The sequence below is a fragment of the Eptatretus burgeri genome, chromosome 4, assembly GCF_056783735.1.
Source record: "Eptatretus burgeri isolate ZD-2024b chromosome 4, Ebu_testis_v1, whole genome shotgun sequence".
In the NCBI taxonomy this organism is placed as follows: Eukaryota; Metazoa; Chordata; class Myxini; order Myxiniformes; family Myxinidae; genus Eptatretus; species Eptatretus burgeri.
In genome coordinates, this window is record NC_140964.1 from 130780614 (window position 1) to 130799114 (window position 18501).

Below are 18501 nucleotides of genomic sequence, written 5' to 3' on the forward strand. Positions count from 1 at the left end.
ACAAAACAAATTTGACCTCAAAAATAATTGGTGGTTCAACTCAATGACCAAAGATACAACTCTTCTTCCAATTTCAAGTGAATTGGATGAAAATTGACAATTTTCGAAATCTGGCCGATGTTGACCTTTTGACCGATGTGGACCTCAAAAATAATTGGTGGTTGAATTCAGTAAACTGAAATATCAATCCTCTTCCCATTTCAAGTCAATTGGATGAAAATTGAGGATTTCAGAAATTCCACCTTAGTTGTTGACCTTTGGCCGATGTTGACCTTTTAGTCCATGTTCACCTTAAAAATAATTGGTTGATTGAATTCAGTGACCTGAAATATAAATCCTCTTCAAATTTCAAGTCAATTGTATGTAAATTGAGTATTTTTGAAATACAACCTTAGTTGTTGACCTCAGGCCTATGTTGACTTTTTGGTGCATAATGACCTCTTAAATAATCGATGGTTCAATTTAGTAACCTGATATGCAAATTCTCTTCAAATTTCAAGTCAATGGGTTGAAAATGGAGGTTTTAGAAATTTCAGCTAATTGACCTTTGGCCTCTGTTGACTCTTGTGGTCGACGTTGGCCTCAAAATGAATGGTGGTTGAATGCAAATCCTGTTCAACTTTCAAGTCAATCAGATGAAAAATGACGATTTTAGAAATTTGACCTCAAAATGACCTTTGATCTCAAAATCAATCGCCTTCTCAATTGAGACGGCCTGTCCAACTTGTTTAAGTTTCATGACGATCGATTTATAATTGCGATGAGGCGATTGACAGACAAACAAGACAGACAGAATAACAAAATTGACTGATCAATATACTTGAAAAATCTTCCATTTTGCAAGTCACAAACAAACAAACAGACAGGCAGACAGACAGACAGAGGTGAAAACATAACCTCCTTCTACCTTTGGTAGCAGAGGTCATTATACCAGATTTTGCATCTGTTGGTGAGAGTAGAAGTGTGCAGAGGTGTTGTAACCACTGCCACCACAGCTCATTGTTTTCAGAGCAAATGGTACGGTCCCGGCACCTCTCATCCATTGATATTTCTCACATTCCTGTATTTGTGATTCCGATTTTAATTGAGGAACAGAACAATTCTGGTTAACCTTTTTGAAATTGCTACTCTCTCGTATAAATGCTGAAAATTATGTTTTGTGTTTTTTTTGAAGATTTTGTCGAGTCTCGTGGAATAAAAGACTATTTGATTTTCGGTTTAGCACCACCACCACGACAGGTTAAAAGTGTCTGGTGAGTAGAACACAGTGCACTGCATTCACAAAAGGCTTATTTCTCATTCATACATCATTTCACAAGGATTGTGTTTTTGATGGGACATAACAGAAACACATTGACAAAGATATCACAGAAAAACACCAACAATCTGAATTGAAAACTTGGCTTTTATGTGATTGATGCGGCAGTGGCAGTGACCAGTTCGATCAACACATAAAAATCCCCAAACCAGAAGTCAATGCAAGAGGTTGCAAAATTACAGTGTGGCTTAGATACACAAATTTATAGTAATACTGAGTCGAACACTCAGAAATACTTTGCTCTGAAATGGTTGCTGCACACACCTGCTCGCAGATATATATATATATATATATATATATATATATATATATATATATATATATATATATATATATATATATATATATATATATATATATATATTCATGGAAATGGCCCTTAATGGGATTACTAAAGATAGGATTAGCTCAGTTCCCCCATTAAATTCATGTATAGAAAGGTTGTGTGGTATAAGGGACGATATGTGTGTGTCGGGCGGTGTAAAAGACTGTGTTTTTATGTTCATACGGTGGTGAAACGAGAGATTGCTCTTCTTCCTTCCTCATTCCGGAATAGGCCCCTCCCAGTCACCTGAGAGGAGTGGCCAAGAGTGAGGGGTGTGGCCTGGAGAGGCAGTGACGCGAAGGGGCGGAGCCTTTGGTCAGTGAGTCGCCGAGACAGGCGTGTGTCGAAGCGAACGAAAAAGAGAAAGAAAAGGGACCAAAAGGAGTGTTGTGTATGAGGGACGGCCGGGTTCTCGAGGCCTGCTTGGAGTCGCTTCGAAACGAGCGAACGAAGGAGGCACCGTGTTGGGTCTGCTGGGAGAGATGCTGAACCGACCTGCACGTTGGTGTTTCGACCGAGAGAGGCACTGAGAGGACGAAGCGGGAGTCGGGCATCGAGGCAGAAAGGAGACTCCGGACCTTCGGACGGTCCTTGCTCACCTCACGGCTCGACACGTTGTGATCCGCCTGTGGAACTCGGACCTCGACTGGGGCCTTGTCTGGAGAACAGGCCAGGCCGGGATTCGTGTGCTGAACCCTGGAGAGAGATCGGCGATTTAGCATCGTCGACGTTGCTCGGAGCCAGAACGTGCTGAGGAGAACCGCGCACGTGGTGACTTGAGCGGGAACTGGAGTGCTGCGCCACCATTACTTGCGGCGCGGCACGTTCGAGCGGGAGTTCGAATTCATGGACATCCGCTTATTTGTTAGGAGCGACATTCGTGCTTTTTGGACACTGTCCTCTTGTCCATGAGCCATCGCCAAGTACTCTGTCTTGTCCTGCATGCATGTCTGTTTTGTTTGCACGTGTTGTATAAGGCATATTTCGTAGTAATCCCCTCGAAACCTGCAGCCGTGGTTCCCTAGTTCAGAACGGGTTGATTGTAAATAAAACCACTGTCGTGTTTATTGCATATGTGTAGTGTTTCCCCGATGTCCTCCCCAAATTCGGCTGATCCGGATGAAGTTTGCTTCGAATTAATACGTGGACGCGCTGAGGAATAAAGCCGCCCAAAAATAAAAAAATAAAAAATAAAAAATAAATAAACCAACACAACTGGTGCCGGACTTTGAATCCTGCCGCCGCTCGAATCCCTCCGACCCCGAATCCGGTAACATTTGATTGTCGTCAGGAGTTTGATGACGAACTCTCTGCTTCCACCTCCGTAAATTTGCAGAACACCAATTGTGTTTGCAATTGGTCATGTTTTTATCCATGAACGGATCGGAGGAAACATTTGAAAATGATAAAGAAAATGGAGTCGCAAAATGGCGGCGCCGCTCAACCTTGGCGCGACACGAAGCAGAAGAGGGCTAATTACAGCGGAACAAATGGCACGACACGAGGCGGAGGCTCCCAGCCACCGATTCAGACCATGTGGCTACGGCATGTGCCATGGTAGGCTTGGCAGGATGACGACGCGAACATTGGCAAGCTTCAGGCACAATTGGGGGATGTCTTGGAAAAGGTGAAGCGTTATGAAGATTATATCGAGGAGGTGCAAATTGGAGTGGACGAGGCACAACGGCACGCAGACGAGCTTCAGAAAAATGATGTGTACGGGGGGACACAACGATTGGCCGATGTACTGGAACGAATTCGGTGGCAAAAACATGACTAAGCCAACAGAGTCGACAAACTATGTGGAAAAAAGAATTTAGTCGTGTTTTATACCCGTCAGTTTGAATATGCGAAGAGCAAACTGAACAAAAGAATAGAGGAAGAGCAGGTTGGTATCTCCCAGGATAGGAAGAACTTGGAGGAAGAACGGAAAAAAAAAGCTAGGAAAGGAAAAAGGTGAACACGATTTGGAATTGAAACAAATGAAGGAAGAGGTAAGATCAGGCAATCAGATAAGAGAAAGCCAAGAACAGAAGATAAAAAGAGGAGAGAAATCTCTGGAGCAAAGGAAGGAAGAATTGTTGGAAAAGTCGAGACAGTTCAAGGAACTTCAGGAAGAAATGAGGAAAGTAGAGGGGAGTACCCATAAGTTGGAACAAGAGAAGAGCAAACTGAACGAAAGAATACAGGAAGAGCAAATTAGTAATTCCTGGGATTAGGAGAACTTGGAAGAAGAATGGAAAACAAAACAGGAAAAGGAAAAACGGAAACACAATTTGGAATTGAGACAACTGCAGGAAGAGGTAAGAATAGGCAATCAGGAAAGAGAAAGCCAAGAAAAGAGGAACGCCTGGAAGAACTAAAGGACTATGGTAAGAAAATGGGAGAATTGGAAAAGGAAGCACGCGAAAGAGGTGCGGAGAGGAGCGAGAGAATGGATGAAATTAGGGAGGAAGCATGCAAAATGAGAGAGGAATTATGGGAAAAAGCTTCTGAGTTGCGGAAACACCAAACAGAGAGAGGGGATTACAAAACGAACTGAGAATGTTAAGAGAGGAAAGAAAGAGAACGGAGAATGAAACGTTAAGGAACCACACTGAGCAGATCGAACAATTAGAAGCCAAGGCCAGATTAAAGAATGAGATGCAAGAAAGAGTAGTGAAAGAACAGTGAATGAAGCAGGAAAGAGAGATCAACAAATGGAAGGAAACGACTCGATTGGAGAATGAGGAACATGAGAGACAGTGGAATAAGGAACAGAAAGAACAACGAATGAAACAGGAAAGAGAGATCAACCATTTGAAGGAAACGACGAGATTGGAGAATGAGCAACAAGAGAGACAGTGGACTAAGAAACAAAACGAACATGAATTTGAGGTTGACCAGCTAAAGGAAAAAGCAAGGTTGGAGTACGAGGAGAAAGTGAAATAACAACGAATGAAACAGGAAAAGGAAATCAGTCAATTGAAGGAAACAACGAGATTGAAGAAGGAGGAACATGAGAGACGGTGGAATAGAAAACAAAAAGAATATGAATTTGAGGTTGACCAGCAAAAGGAAAAAGCAAGGTTGGAGAAAGTGAAATAACAACGAATGAAACAGGAAAAGGAAATTACCCAATTGAAGGAAACAATGAGGAACATGAGAGACAGTGGAATAGAAAACAAAAAGAACAAGAATTTGAGGTTGACCAGCTAAAGGAGAAAGCAAGGTTGGAGTATGAGGAGATAGTGAAAGAACAACGAATGAAACAGGAAAGGGAGATCAGCCAATTGAAGGAAACGATGAGACTGGAGAATGATGAACATGAGAGACACTGGGATAGAAAAGAAAAAGAACATGGATTTGAAATTGAACAACTAAAGGAAAAGGCAAGGTTGGAGTAGGAGGAGATAGTGAAAGAACAACGAATGAAACAGGAAGGAGAGATCAACCAATTGAAGGAAACAACGAGATTGGAGAAGGAAGAACAAGAGAGACAGTGGGAGAGGAAACAAAAAGGACAACAGCTAAAGGAGAAAGCAATGTTGGAGTACAAGGAGGTAGTGAAAGAACAACGAATGAAACAGGAAGGAGATTTAATCCAATTGAAGGAAACGACGAGATTGGAGAATGAGGAACAAGAGAGACTGTGGAATAAGAAACAAAAAGAACAAGGAATGAAACAAAAAGAAGGACAAGAAAAACTAAAGGAGAAAGCAAGGTTGAAGTATGTGGAGATCGTGAAAGAACGACGAAGGAAACGGGAAAAGGAAATAAGCCAATTGGAGGATGAAGAACATGAGAGACGGTGGAGTAGAAACCAAAAACAATACGAGTTTGAAATTGACCAACTAAAGAAGAGAGCAAAGTTGGAGTCCACGGAGATGGAAAAACTCCGGAAAGATAACGAACAACTCAAAAGCCTCGGAGAGGAAGAACGACTCAAATGGAAAATAAAATGGAGCCAGGAAGTAGAACCACAATAATATGGGATGTGTGACATCATACCAGGGAGTAATATTAGTGGTGCGGACCTTGATTGACATCACTCTTCGGATGACACCATACTTGGAGCAAACCGTGGTGATTGAGACATTGACATTGAGGGAGCATGCGGGGTTGTTAACGAGTGAGATATATTTTGAGCAGGTCCAGCGTGTGGAGCTGACAGCCCCGGAGGAGTATGGCGAACCGATGATGAGCAACCTGCTGGAGAGAAGCGACCGGACAGAGGTGACTCTGGAACGAAGCAAGTACGTGGGTACATGCATGCATGCATGGTGCGGATGAGGAGCTTAAGGTAGAAATTCCACTGATTGGGGTTTACCTTATTTCCGTGAACCCTGGAGAAGAAGAGGGGGAGGGGTCATTCCACCGATTGGGGTTTACCTGATTTCCATGAACCCTGGAGAAGAGGGGGAGGCCATTCCACCGATTGGGGTTTACCTGATTTCCGTGAACCCTGGAGAAGAGGGTGTGGCCATTCCACCGATTGGGGTTTACCTGATTTCCGTGAACCCTGGAGAAGAGGGGGAGGCCGTTCCACCGATTGGGGTTTGCCTGACTTCCGCGAACCCTGGAGAAAAGGAGGGGGTAGATCACGGCCCCCATTGAGGCGTGACCCCTTTGAGCCGTGGCGGAAAGGCGGCAGGGTCATGTAAAATGGGTAATGAGGGATTCGTTCCCTCACTCCCCTTCCAATGAGTCAAAGGAGCAGGCCATATGGGGATGTGAAAATTTTGATTAGGAGTTGTACCGAAAGTGATTGCATATTGAGAGATGACAGAAAGCATAAGAGTGGCACGAGTGGATTTGGGTGATGATTAAAAAAAGTGGTGGAGACATTACAGGCAGCACGTTAAACACACCTGAAACAAGTGGATGACAAAGAGTGGCTTGTTTGCGGAAGGATTGAAATGCCTGGTTACAACCATGCAGAGGTTCCATGGGCCTGGTGAAGATATTTTGATGTTTCGTTTCAATGGTTGGAAATAAACGATTAGGGCAGTATGGAGGAGGCCAATGGACGATGGACGTAGTGACAAATTTATTGGGGTTTGATGAAATAGTGTACCAGTTAAATTTGATGACCAAGTGGGATTCGAGGGACTGGTGTGTTGTTGTTTTCACATAAACGTGAAAGGTGTTGGATGGTGTTGTGGACTGGGTGTGCGGCACTGTGGAATGAATGACGAAAGTGTTTGGGTGAATGGCGTGATTGTGCGAATGAGGAGAGTGAGTGTGAACAACGTACCCTGTCGGTAGGAGTCTCCTAACCAGGTTGGTGTACGTTAAGGGGACTTAGAGGATTTGACCTGGATTCTGGCTGCTGTTCCATTGTGCAGGCGGACTGCGAGGGGTAGGTGCAGGCCAAGGTATCGGGATACTGGTTGGTAGTGTGACATGGTATGGGAAGTTGGTGAGTCGGGAAATAGGGCAGCAGGGCTTTGGGGGTTTCTGGCAGGTGAAAGCTGTCAGAGGTGCCAGGAGAGCACGGGAGGTTCAGTGCTATGAGGGCACAGTATAGGGGCAAGAGAGAGCTACCCTTTAAGGCCCTGTCACACCTTGACGTTTTAGCCAGTGATGGCAACATATTAAAATGTATGTAAAACGCTGGCTTACGTTGAACTTTTGATGTTTTTTTTTTAAAGATTCGGACGTATTCATAGCGACTTGGTCTTATGTATAACGCATTGGTAACAGACACAGAACCTTTCGTTGTGTTATAGATAACTTATACCAACGAATGCTGAACCTGTTGTCGGCCTACACAACCGATGCCCAACGATAGTCTAACTTCGGCATAGCGCGTTGCACGCATCGCCGACGATGTCGTGACGTAGCCTATTAAAAGGCTGACGCACAACGATTTGAATCATAACTGCCGTAGAAATGGAAGTGACAACATCGCGGTCACACCTTGACGATCTTGCCAGCGTATGCCGACCTAAGAAAAATGTGTCTAAAACGTTGAGGCACGTCAAATACGGTATGAGTAAGTTTGGTATACGTGAGTAGAACGCTAAAGTACGCTATCATACGTCGTAGTAAGTAGAGTACGTCAAAAATTTTTAAACATGTTCAAAATTTTTGGACGTACTCGGCGTATGACACACGTTCCGCATGCGATGGGGATAAGTTTAACACACGATATGTGGATGCTTACACACGTCCACAAACGCTACTTATAAGCTACTCATAAGTCGAAACACGTCGCGGTAATGTCTTTTTTACGCAAAACTTATTTCTAACTTATGTTTGACGTGCTTTGAACCAATTCTTTACGTAGTCCCAACACACTTCGACGTATGTAGACGTATTCCAATGACGTCTTCCGGTCGACAAAAAAAAATAAATGAACGTGTTTCTAGCTTACAACTGCCATATAAAGACGTGTTCCCAGCGGTTTTGGGAATTGGTATATAAAAATGCTGCTCATAAAAGGGGAACCCAACAGTGTTTTCGAGTCCTTTTTGAGTCTATGTCAGCACTATCAGTATCAGTATTAGTATTAGTAGTAGTTTGTTCGTTTTGGCAGTAGTCGGTGAGTGTGAGGGGGAGGGTGTGGGTTATGATGGATCGTCCTTGCGTCCGCGTGTCCACGGGTAGGAGACATCTTTTCACCATTGTTCGAAGTTCTTCGCGGCTAATTTTTTATGGGGCTTTTTCAACAATGAGCTATAGCTTGTTTTTACGATTTAGGTCAATTCATAACGGGTTGGACAAATGCACAATGAACTAATAATGTGCATAGAGCGCTTTGATTACTTATAGATACGATATACCAACGAATAATTATCGTGAAGCCGGCGTTCACAAACTATGCCCAACGATAGCCTAACTTATCCATATCGTGCGGCAGTTTATCTTTGCTGGTGACGTGGGGTTTGCTATTCATAGGCTGCCACTCAACGATTTAAATGGCTGCATCTCCACTTTTGAAAGTAGACGCTTGCGCTCAACAATTGGATTTTTTTTACACTCAACGACTTTTAAACGGTACCACTCAGCTATTTTCATTGTTGACAATGAACGATTTAAATTGCTGTCACTCGCCTTTGTTTTTTGACGCTGGCGCTCGGAAATTTTAATCGTTTCTATTGAATGTGCTAAATCGCTCAAACCCCACTATTGAAAGTAGACCCTTGCGCTCAACAATTGGATTTTTTTTACACTCAACGACTTTTAAACGGTACCACTCAGCTATTTTCATTGTTTACAATGAACGATTTAAATTGCTGTCACTCGCCTTTGTTTTTTGACGCTGGGGTTTTGAAATTTGAAGCGTTTCTTCTGAACGTGTTAAAATGCTCAAACTCGACTATTTTAAATAGACGCTGCCGATGGACAATTGAAATCATAGCCAAGCTAGACATCGAAGTGTGAACATCCTCGTCATGCCGAAGAAAAGTTTGAAGAATGCTGCAAATAAGTGTCCTGGCCATGGCCGTGGACGCTGACGCAAGGACGATCCATTATACCGACGTCTTTCAGCCTATAAGTAACTTAAAAGTAACGTCTGTCGATGTGTGGCAACGATCGCGTAACGTGCCAACAACACGTTAATCATAGGTTAGAAATAAGTTTCGGGTACGCTAAACATTACCTCGGCGTGTCTCAACTTATGATTAACTTACAAGTAGCATGTGTTGACGTCTGTCAACGATCGCAGACCGTGCATACAACGTGTGGCCAGCGTAGCGGAACGTGTGAGTCATACGCCGGCATACGTCGTAAAATTTCAAGCATGAAAAAATTTGAGGACAACCAAAAAGTACAACGTTTAAAGCCAGCGTACAACGACGTATGGCAGTGTTTTTCAGCGTGCTCTCAATGTTATCAAAACTTACCCATAACGTATTCAACGTGTGCCAGCGTTTTACAAAAAAAATTCAAAAATCGGCATACATTGGCTAAAACGTCAAGGTGTGACCGGGCCTTTAGTTAGGAGCGCCAGAAGCACGCTCAAGTGAACCCTGAGGTCGCTGGGTGTCCTCCACCCCCAATTGGAAGCAGGCAAAGAGGCCGAGTAGTAGTCACACTCTCCAGCCAGAGAGTTATGCCTGGCACCACCAAATGGAAAAATACAAAGTAGGGCCTTGCCCAGGTTTCATAGAATGGAACAGTGTGCCAGGTCGGAAAAAAATGGGTCATTAGGATCATTCTAGCCATAGCAGGGTTTGTTGCATTGTCTAGAACTAAAAGTAAATGGTTAGGTTCGATGGACTCTCCTCCGCACCATTCATGTGTGACACCTGTTACGAGTAGTGTTGATGGGAGAAATTGTTGGCAAGGGCCAGGCAAGGTCACCCTCTCCAAGTGCTAGAGAGGCCACCAGTATGTCATGAGCACTCATCCACAAAGATAACAGTTGGGAAAGAAACACACCATCCTGTCTAAAAAAAAAGAGAACTTAACCAAAACAAGTCAGGCAAGGAAGGTGAAGGGTACACTCCATCTCACCAGTCTGAGGTCATCACACCCATTTGCTTCCTCAAGAACGCCTCCGATCTGCATTTGTTTACCATCGATATCACCGTGCCACCATTGCTGTGTCATCTGCTGTCCAATGCATGGCTTGTTGCCTGCTGCTGCTTGTGCCATATGGGCTGAAGCATTTTTATGGGCCATTGAGTCCAAAGTGCTTTTGTGGGCCGTTGTGGCCGAAGGACACTTTGTGAGATTAGGCCACTGGGCCGACTGAACTCACCTGGTGAGAGGCCAATAAGGCCACGAAGTGAGGAGACACCCTCAGGGGTGAATGGACAATACTGCCGGGAGGGGGCATGAAGGAGCGAACACGTGAAAGAACTTTGAACCTTTGAATGTTCTGCTCCAATGCAAATGTGGTGTTAAAAGTAAAATTGAATGCCCTCCCGTTCAAATCCATAATTAGAATGTTAAGTAGTGTGTATAGAGTGTGAATTTGTTTGTTAGATTGGTGACGCGACACACTAGGATAGGAACATACCAATCTTACTGTGACACTTTGATTTTTGGAGTTAAGTGCTTCCCATGTTGTGGGTTAGAGTCAATGGGAGATCTGTGCTGTATGTAAGACAGGGCCATTGCCGTGGGCTGCCCCAGATGGAGGCTCGGAGAACCTCGGGAGAAAGGTGGGGGTAGTGTTACGGAAATGGCCCTAAATGGGATTACTAAATAAAGGATTAGCTCAGTCCCCCCATTAAATTCATGTATAGAAAGGTTGTGTGGTATAAGGGACGATATGTGTGTGTCTGGCGGTGCAAAAGACTGTTTTTATGTTCATACAGTGGTGAAATGAGAGATTGCTCTTATTCCTTCCTCATTCCGGAATAGGCCCCTCCCTGTCGGCTGAAAGGAGTGGCCTTGAGCGAGGGGTGTGGCCTGGAGAGGCAGTGACGTGAAGGGGCGGAGCCTTTGGTCAGTGAGTCGCCGAGAGAGGCGTGTGTCGAAGCGAACGAAAGAGAGAAAGAAAAGGGATCAAAACGAGTGTTGTGTGTGAGGAACGGCCGGGTTCTCGAGGTGTGCTCGGAGTCTCTTCGAAACGAGCGAACGAAGGAGGCACCGTGTTGGTTCTGCCGGGAGAGACGCTGAACCGACCTGCACGTCGGTGATTCGACCGAGAGAGGCACTGAGAGGACGAAGCGGGAGTCGGGCTTCAAGGCGGGAAGGCTGGAGAGGAGACGCCGGACCTTCGGACGGTCCTTGCTCACCTCACGGCTCGACACGTTGTGATCCGCCTGTGGAACTCGGACCTTGACTGGGGCCTTGTCTGGAGAACAGGCCAGGCCGGGATTCGTGTGGATCCTGGAGAGAGATCGGCGATCTCGCATCGTCGACGTTGCGCTGAGGAGAACCGCGCACACGGTGACTTGAGCGGGAACTGGAGTGCTGCGCCGCCATTACTTGCCGCGCGGCACGTTCGAGCAGGAATTCAAATCCATGGACACCCGCTTGTTTGTTAGGAGCGACATTCGCGCTTTATGGACACGATCCTCTCGTCCATGAGCCATCACCAAGTACTCTGTCTTGTCCTGCATGCATGTCTGTTTTGTTTGCACATGTTGAAGAAGGCATATTTCGTAGTAATCCCCTCGAAACCTGTAGCCGTGGTTCCCTAGTTGAGAATGGGGTGAGTGTTTAGAAAATGAATCTCGTGTTTATTGCTTGTGTTGTGATCCCTGATGTCCCCAATAAATCTGGTTAATTCTGATGAAGTTGCTGTGATGGATTAATTCGTGTCGCGTTGAGGAACGATCCGTTCGATTGGCATATAAAACCAAAAAGTGGTTACAGACTGGTAGACTCCGCTCAGTCACTGACAAAGCCAGTCTGTAACTAGGGGTTCTATCTCCCCAACTGGTAAGGGACAGGATTAGGTTGGTATTGCGATTGAAGACGCTTGACCCGAGGCCTGTGCTGAGCCTGCTGGCGTTGTAGACTCCCGGAGACGGCGGTGGCGAGGGTGGCACCAGGGACCGGGTCAGATTCCCGCCACCCCTGATCCGCAATAATATATGTATATATAAATATATATATATGTATATGTATATGTATATGTATATATATATATATATATATATATATATATATATATATATATATATATATATATATATATATATATATTGTTGCGGATTCGCGCCCGCCGGCGTGCTGACGGCCACGTAACTCGAATCGCGGCACGTCGCCCACCGGACGGACAATCCAGTCGTGACCCTCTCGGACTAACGCCGGGAACCAGTCACGGGTGGACCTTTCGGTCTCACCGCGATCGAGCCAATTGGCCCCCGCGTGGGATAGGGTTGCTCGCCAAATTCGACCTACCTAAGTACCCACACGGAGGGTAGACCGGGCGATCGCACCTCGCCGCAGGTCGACTTCGGACACGGGCCACTTAAGCGACCCGTTCCGTACTATCGGGATAACCGAGCGGTGTTATCGTCAGCCTCGACGGTTCGATTAATTATCGGGCGTATTCAGCCCACTACCAACCCTTTACGTGAAGCAAGATGAGGATTCAATGAGAGAAATGACGAAGCGAAGCGGAAAAGCAGTTCAACATAAAGCACATTTATTTGCGATGAACGGAAAGCACACATATACAATTCCACCAAAAGTACATAGAAGGAAAAGAAACACAATGCAATTTTACACAAAAAGCAAATGTGACAATGCAGATCTAATACCGATTACGCGAGCACACGGCAACACTTATACAATTCTACTTCACAGACGGCGCCGACAACACATATTCCCAAAGCAAAAGAAAAGAGAACCACCCTCCAGGATGAGGCGGGCCTGAGGCCGAGACCGGGTCGGGCCTACCCGTCTGGTGATGAGACGCGGAGCGGCGATGGTGCCTCAACTCCGCGGGCCTCACGGACAGTGTCTGGTAGGGGGTGGGAAGGGGGCCCCCTTGGTCGCACTATCTCAGCGCGGGGGGGAAACAGGAGGGGGTTGCTGATCCTCGGCGAAAGGAGGATTTTTACTCTGTCTCGAGTCCCGCGACGAGCGTCTCCACCTCGACCAGGTCGCGCCGTCGGCCTCCTTGGTGTGCAGCTCCCGGCACGACGCGAGCACCCCCTCGTCTGCCTTCGCCGCCTCTCCACAGCTCCGTCCTCTTCGCTCCGACTCCAACTCCGAACTCTTCCTCCTGCGAACTCCTTCCAAGGCACACACGACGACAACGACCAACTCTCTATTCACTTGACTGACGAACGCGGTCGCTTATATAAGCCCCGTGGCTTTGCTCTCTCATCTTTGACCCCCTGCCTTCGACCTTTCACCTCGCTCCCCATTGGCCCGAGAAAAAGTGGGCGTGAATGCATTTTGTTCCATGAATTTGCATATAGCGACCGCCCTCCAACGCCCTGGAGGCGGGGCCAAATCGCCCCTCGCTCACCGATTGGACGGCACAAAAGTGGGCGTGTGTCGTTTTTGATCCGTTTTTGGAGCGGAAAATCCGTGGTTTTGTACACGCTGTTCGGCGCGCGCCCTGCACGAGTCCAATACCGGTACCCACAAGCAGCGCAAGAACGGTGGCGATGCGACGGTTGCGAGGTGTGACGGGAAAGGTCGTGGCTGTTGTGGTGAAGCGGCGTTGTGGTGGGTGGTTGATGTTGTGACGACTGTCGAGACGTGGTTGGTGGTGTTAATCATGGCGGTTGGTCCAAAATAAAGATAGCAAAAGAAAAACGGCTATCCTGAAGAGTCGCAGCACGCATGAATGACATGTATTCCCACTAGACAACGGGTTTGGGCCTAACTACACATATACTTACCGAGATATCTCACCTAAGGGACCTGAATGGTGGTTTGCGAATTTGGTCAACCACAACAATATATATATATATATATATATATATATATATATATATATATATATATTTCTCGTTGTAAACACCTCACTTCATCTCCGAAACTGGTGGCAGCATTATGGAGCCTCGTTCTAACAGCGGAAGTGATGTCCATTGTTCACTGTTTGTTGACCGGATTTATATTTGTCATTGTTTTAAACTTCATGTCCTTCATTATTTTCAGGTGTGTCGATCCTGTAAATGTGGAATCCAGGCAACAGATGGATGCATCTGTCTCAGAAAGTTCAAGATATCATTCCATAAAGGAAGATTCAGATGTTCATTTGACAAATGGCAGTACTGTCTGTTCTGCAACAGGTAAGCAGAAACCTTCAAAATTAACATTCAGTCTTTTGAATTGAGATTTTATAAAAATTTTGAAATCGTGAAATATTTTGCATTTCTGGTTTTACCCCAAAAAACATAAAATAACTTCTTGTTCTTTGTTTATGTAGAACAATCAAGAAGTCCGATTGGACAGATAAGGTCCAAAAGCAGCTTGACAGTGAAGAAGATGTTTATTTTGAAGCAACAATCCCAAGAACAAGACTCACGACCTTCAAAATACGAGTGCACATCTGGTGAAAACAGCACAAAGATCAACATTGAATTAAACAACCCCAAAAAGGTTATCAAAAGGCAAGTGCATGATAAGTGTAACATCTGCAGTGTAGATTTTACTTCAATGAGGGACATCAAAATTCACATGAGGATCCACAGAGGAGAACACCCACACAAATGCTCTGTCTGTTACAAAGGTTTCTCTTATAAAAGTGATTTGAATAGACATATGAGGATCCATACAGGAGAGCGACCTCACAAATGCTCTGTCTGTGACAAAGGTTTCTCTCATAAAAGTGATTTGAATAGACATATGAGGATCCATACAGGAGAGCGACCTCACAAATGCTCTGTCTGTGATAAAGGTTTCTCTCATAAAAGCCATTTGAATTTGCATATGAGGATCCATACAGGAGAGCGACCTTACAAATGCTCTGTCTGTTACAAATGTTTCTCTCATAAAAGTGATTTGAATTTGCATATGAGGAACCATACGGGAGAGCGACTTCACAAATGCTCTGTCTGTGATAAAGGTTTCTCTCAAAAAAGCTATTTGAATAAGCACATGAGGATCCATACAGGAGAACGACCTGACAAATGCTCTGTCTGTGATAAAGGTTTCTCTCAAAAAAGTAATTTGAATTTGCATATGAGGATCCATACAGGAGAACGACCACACAAATGCTCTGTGTGTGACAAAGGTTTCTCTCATAAAAGTGATTTGAATAGACATATGAACATCCATACAGGAGAGTGACCTTACAAATGCTCTGTCTGTGATAAAGGTTTCTCTCAAAAAAGCTGTTTGAATTTGCATATGAGGATCCATACTGGAGAGCGACCTCACAAATGCTCTGTCTGTGATAAATGTTTCTCTCAAAAAAGCTATTTGAATTTGCATATGAGAATCCATACTGGAGAGCGACCTCACAAATGCTCTGTCTGTGATAAATGTTTCTCTCAAAAAAGCTATTTGAATTTGCATATGAGGATCCATACTGGAGAGCGACCTCACAAATGCTCTGTCTGTGATCAAGGTTTCTCTCGAAAAGGTCATTTGAATCAGCATATGACGATCCATTCAGGAGAGTGAGAGTGCAGGAAATCAGATGGTGGGTGTCCAGTCTGGATTTGAAGGCGAATTTTGAAATGTGGTTTGGCTGAGTGTGAGACCCAACAGTTTAAGTGACTGAACTTCTTCAAGAGGGTTGTTGAGAAAGTAGATGGGTTTGTGGTTATAGTCCTTGGGGGGAGATTGGGGCAGAGAAATATATGTTTGACCAGTTTGTGATTTTTCTCAAGGTCTGAAGAGAGGGAAGAGGCTGCTGTCTTGTCAGGATGAGGGATGTCGTGGCAGAGAGTGGAGTCATCAGCAAAGTGACATTGAGGACTTCCCAGAGAGTCAATGAGATCATTGATTAAGATTAGGAGTAATATGTGGCTGGGAACACTGCAGTGGGGCGACTCCAGCCTTGACAGGGAAAAGAGAAGAAAGGGTTTGTGAAAGAAAGTGAAGGAAAGTCAGTAATCTAAGAATGGAGTTAGCTTTGGATTTGACAGGCAGACAATTTGGAGAGTCTTGTGGAAAATAACTCAATTTCCACACAGTTGATCGATCAGCATACCAAAGGAGAATCTTCCATTTCGTCGAATGGAGGAAGAACATTCAATGATTCACTGATACATTTGAATGGACTTCACTGAAACAGAAGTAATCTGTAATCCCTCTTGTACACAATTTGGCATTCCAAAGGGAGGGTGTGACATTTGGCAATTCAACTTAGGGATGAGTTGATAAGCTCTCGTCCAAAGAACGAAAAACTGCAATACAAGCTACTTTGGGTGGGAAGGAGAGTATGACACAATCACGGCAAAAGTTTGCAGTGTTATCAACCAGGTCTCCCTGTTTCTCTGCAACGAGCAAAACCTTTTTTCATCGTAAGATATTCCTTATATCAATATGTAGGTCAAAAGACTCTTGGGAAAAGGGAAACATTACTGACAGCCAATTTGACTATTGTGCAAAAATTAAATTTATAAAGTTCCAGCAACAATTCAACAAGTGAATATAATTGAGAAGACATGAATATACAGGAATTATTTTTCTTCCACAAAAGCAATGTGGTATGCCAGACCACATTGAAAGCTCGAGATATGCCCAGAGAGGAAGGATCCCTGGAAGGATGTGTATCATGTCTCATTGAAGGCCTCCAGTCATTGTTGGGAGAGTAAAAGCAGCATGTCCAAGGCAGAATGACCTGTTCTGAATCCACATTGATGATTTGAGAGGAGGCTTTTGGAGAAAAGGTTTCATTTTATGTAAACTGCGATGATAGATTCCATGACCTTGCTGATGATTGGAAGTAAGCTGATTGGTTTGCAGTTAAAGGGATTCTATTTTTGCACCTTTTTATTCGCTGTTGGCTGATTTCCAAGCAGATGGAAGAATACCACTGTTTAATGACAGTGTGAAAAGTGCAGATAAGAGAGAGGAAGTGCAAGAGCAGCAGAGCATGTTTTAAGGACATGTGAGCTGATGCCGTCTGGTCCAGTTGCAGAAGAAAAGTTACAAGAAACTTCAAGCAAGGGTTGCTGGAAACTTTTACTTCTCAGGATGAAAAGACAGAATCCAGGAGCTGTTCTGTTCTTGTGAATGGCAGCTTGGCTGCCAGGTGGCTCTTATTTCTTGGAGCACAGCTGTGCCCCTTTCCACTCGTACACATTTCGCCGAACTCGGAAGGATGACAGGCTGAGCTGACCCCAACTGGTATTTATTCTGCATCCAGCGGGGCTCGAACTCAGGACCCGAGGATCCCAAGCCAGCCACCCAAACCACGAAAGAGAACACCAGGCTAATCCAGGAGCAGTTTGTCATGACTGGGTAAGGTGGGTACAGGGAGAGCGGTTCGGGACGCAAGATTTTGAAGAAAACATAATGGATTCCATGACCTTTGGAATGCGTTCAGACTCTGACTCTCGTGTCCTGTGAACCTAATCTGCTGCTCTTATGGTCCAGGAGCTGAGTTTTTGAGTGCAAAAGTTTGGCTTGGTGCTTTATGGGTAATAATGTCTGGGGAATTCAAATCGGCTTGTCTTGTACGTGGCAACCGTTGATGAAAATTGCACATTTCTTTGTGACCATTGCCCACTCTTTTCCAATAAAATTATGGGGTTGAGCAAAAATAAAGAGGCATACCTTGATTTTTTATCAGTCCCACAATTTCCCAACAATTCATCGTAATTACAAATTACCCAACAATTCATCGTGTCCAAACCCCTCTTTCAGACAATAAAATCACAATTTATAAATGGCAATCTGTCAGTGTGTGTCAGTATGTCTCATCCATAACTCCAAAACCATAAAACCTTGCAGCCTGAAACTTTGCATGCATACTAAGAAAACTCCAAGGAAGTGCAAGAGTGAAAATTGGGTGTTTAAGTTAATGAAAACACCCCTTTTGAAGATAATTAATGGCCTTATTTAATTATACCTTTCATCAGGCATTCTTGGCCACCTCGCTCTCTGGGTCTTCAGGTGTTTCCTGGGTAACCTCGCTGGAGTCTGAAGCCTTCATGTTTTTGGGCTGTTCAACCACACCTTGACTTGGAACAGGCTGCAACGATTTCTCAACGATTAAGTTTCCCCCTTCCCCCCCTCGCCCCCCACTTACCTCACTCATATCAAATGCCTGTTCATCATTGCTATGAATTGCCATATACATCACTTTTGTAAGTACTCTAGTTTTCAAATTATGGGCATGGAGCGATTTCATGCATTATAAGATACGATTTTACCACGATTGACTCTCACTGACTAATGAAGGTATATCTTTGAAATATTACTTCGGTTTTGAGGATCGGATATCATCCGGATTAAATAAGTGTCAAAATCTGTTGTGAAATCTGATGATTTATTGAAATTACGAGTCGTATAAGTCAGCCGATATACCTATTTATTTTAAGCAAGCAAGGCC

At 44.6% G+C, this 18501-nt stretch overlaps 1 protein-coding gene across 1 annotated transcript in view; it reads left to right on the forward strand.

Annotated features, from left to right (window-relative positions):
- Positions 1-15422, forward strand: part of LOC147029122 (uncharacterized) — a 32043-nt gene extending 16621 nt beyond the window's left edge. Inside the window, exons 3-5 of the mRNA XM_085876206.1 lie at positions 1175-1253; positions 14151-14284; positions 14422-15422. Coding sequence (XP_085732332.1) covers positions 1175-1253; positions 14151-14284; positions 14422-15284 — 1076 coding nt within the window. The 3' untranslated portion in view covers positions 15285-15422. The remainder of the gene's footprint in view (positions 1-1174; positions 1254-14150; positions 14285-14421) is intronic.
- Positions 15423-18501: the final 3079 nt, after the last annotated feature.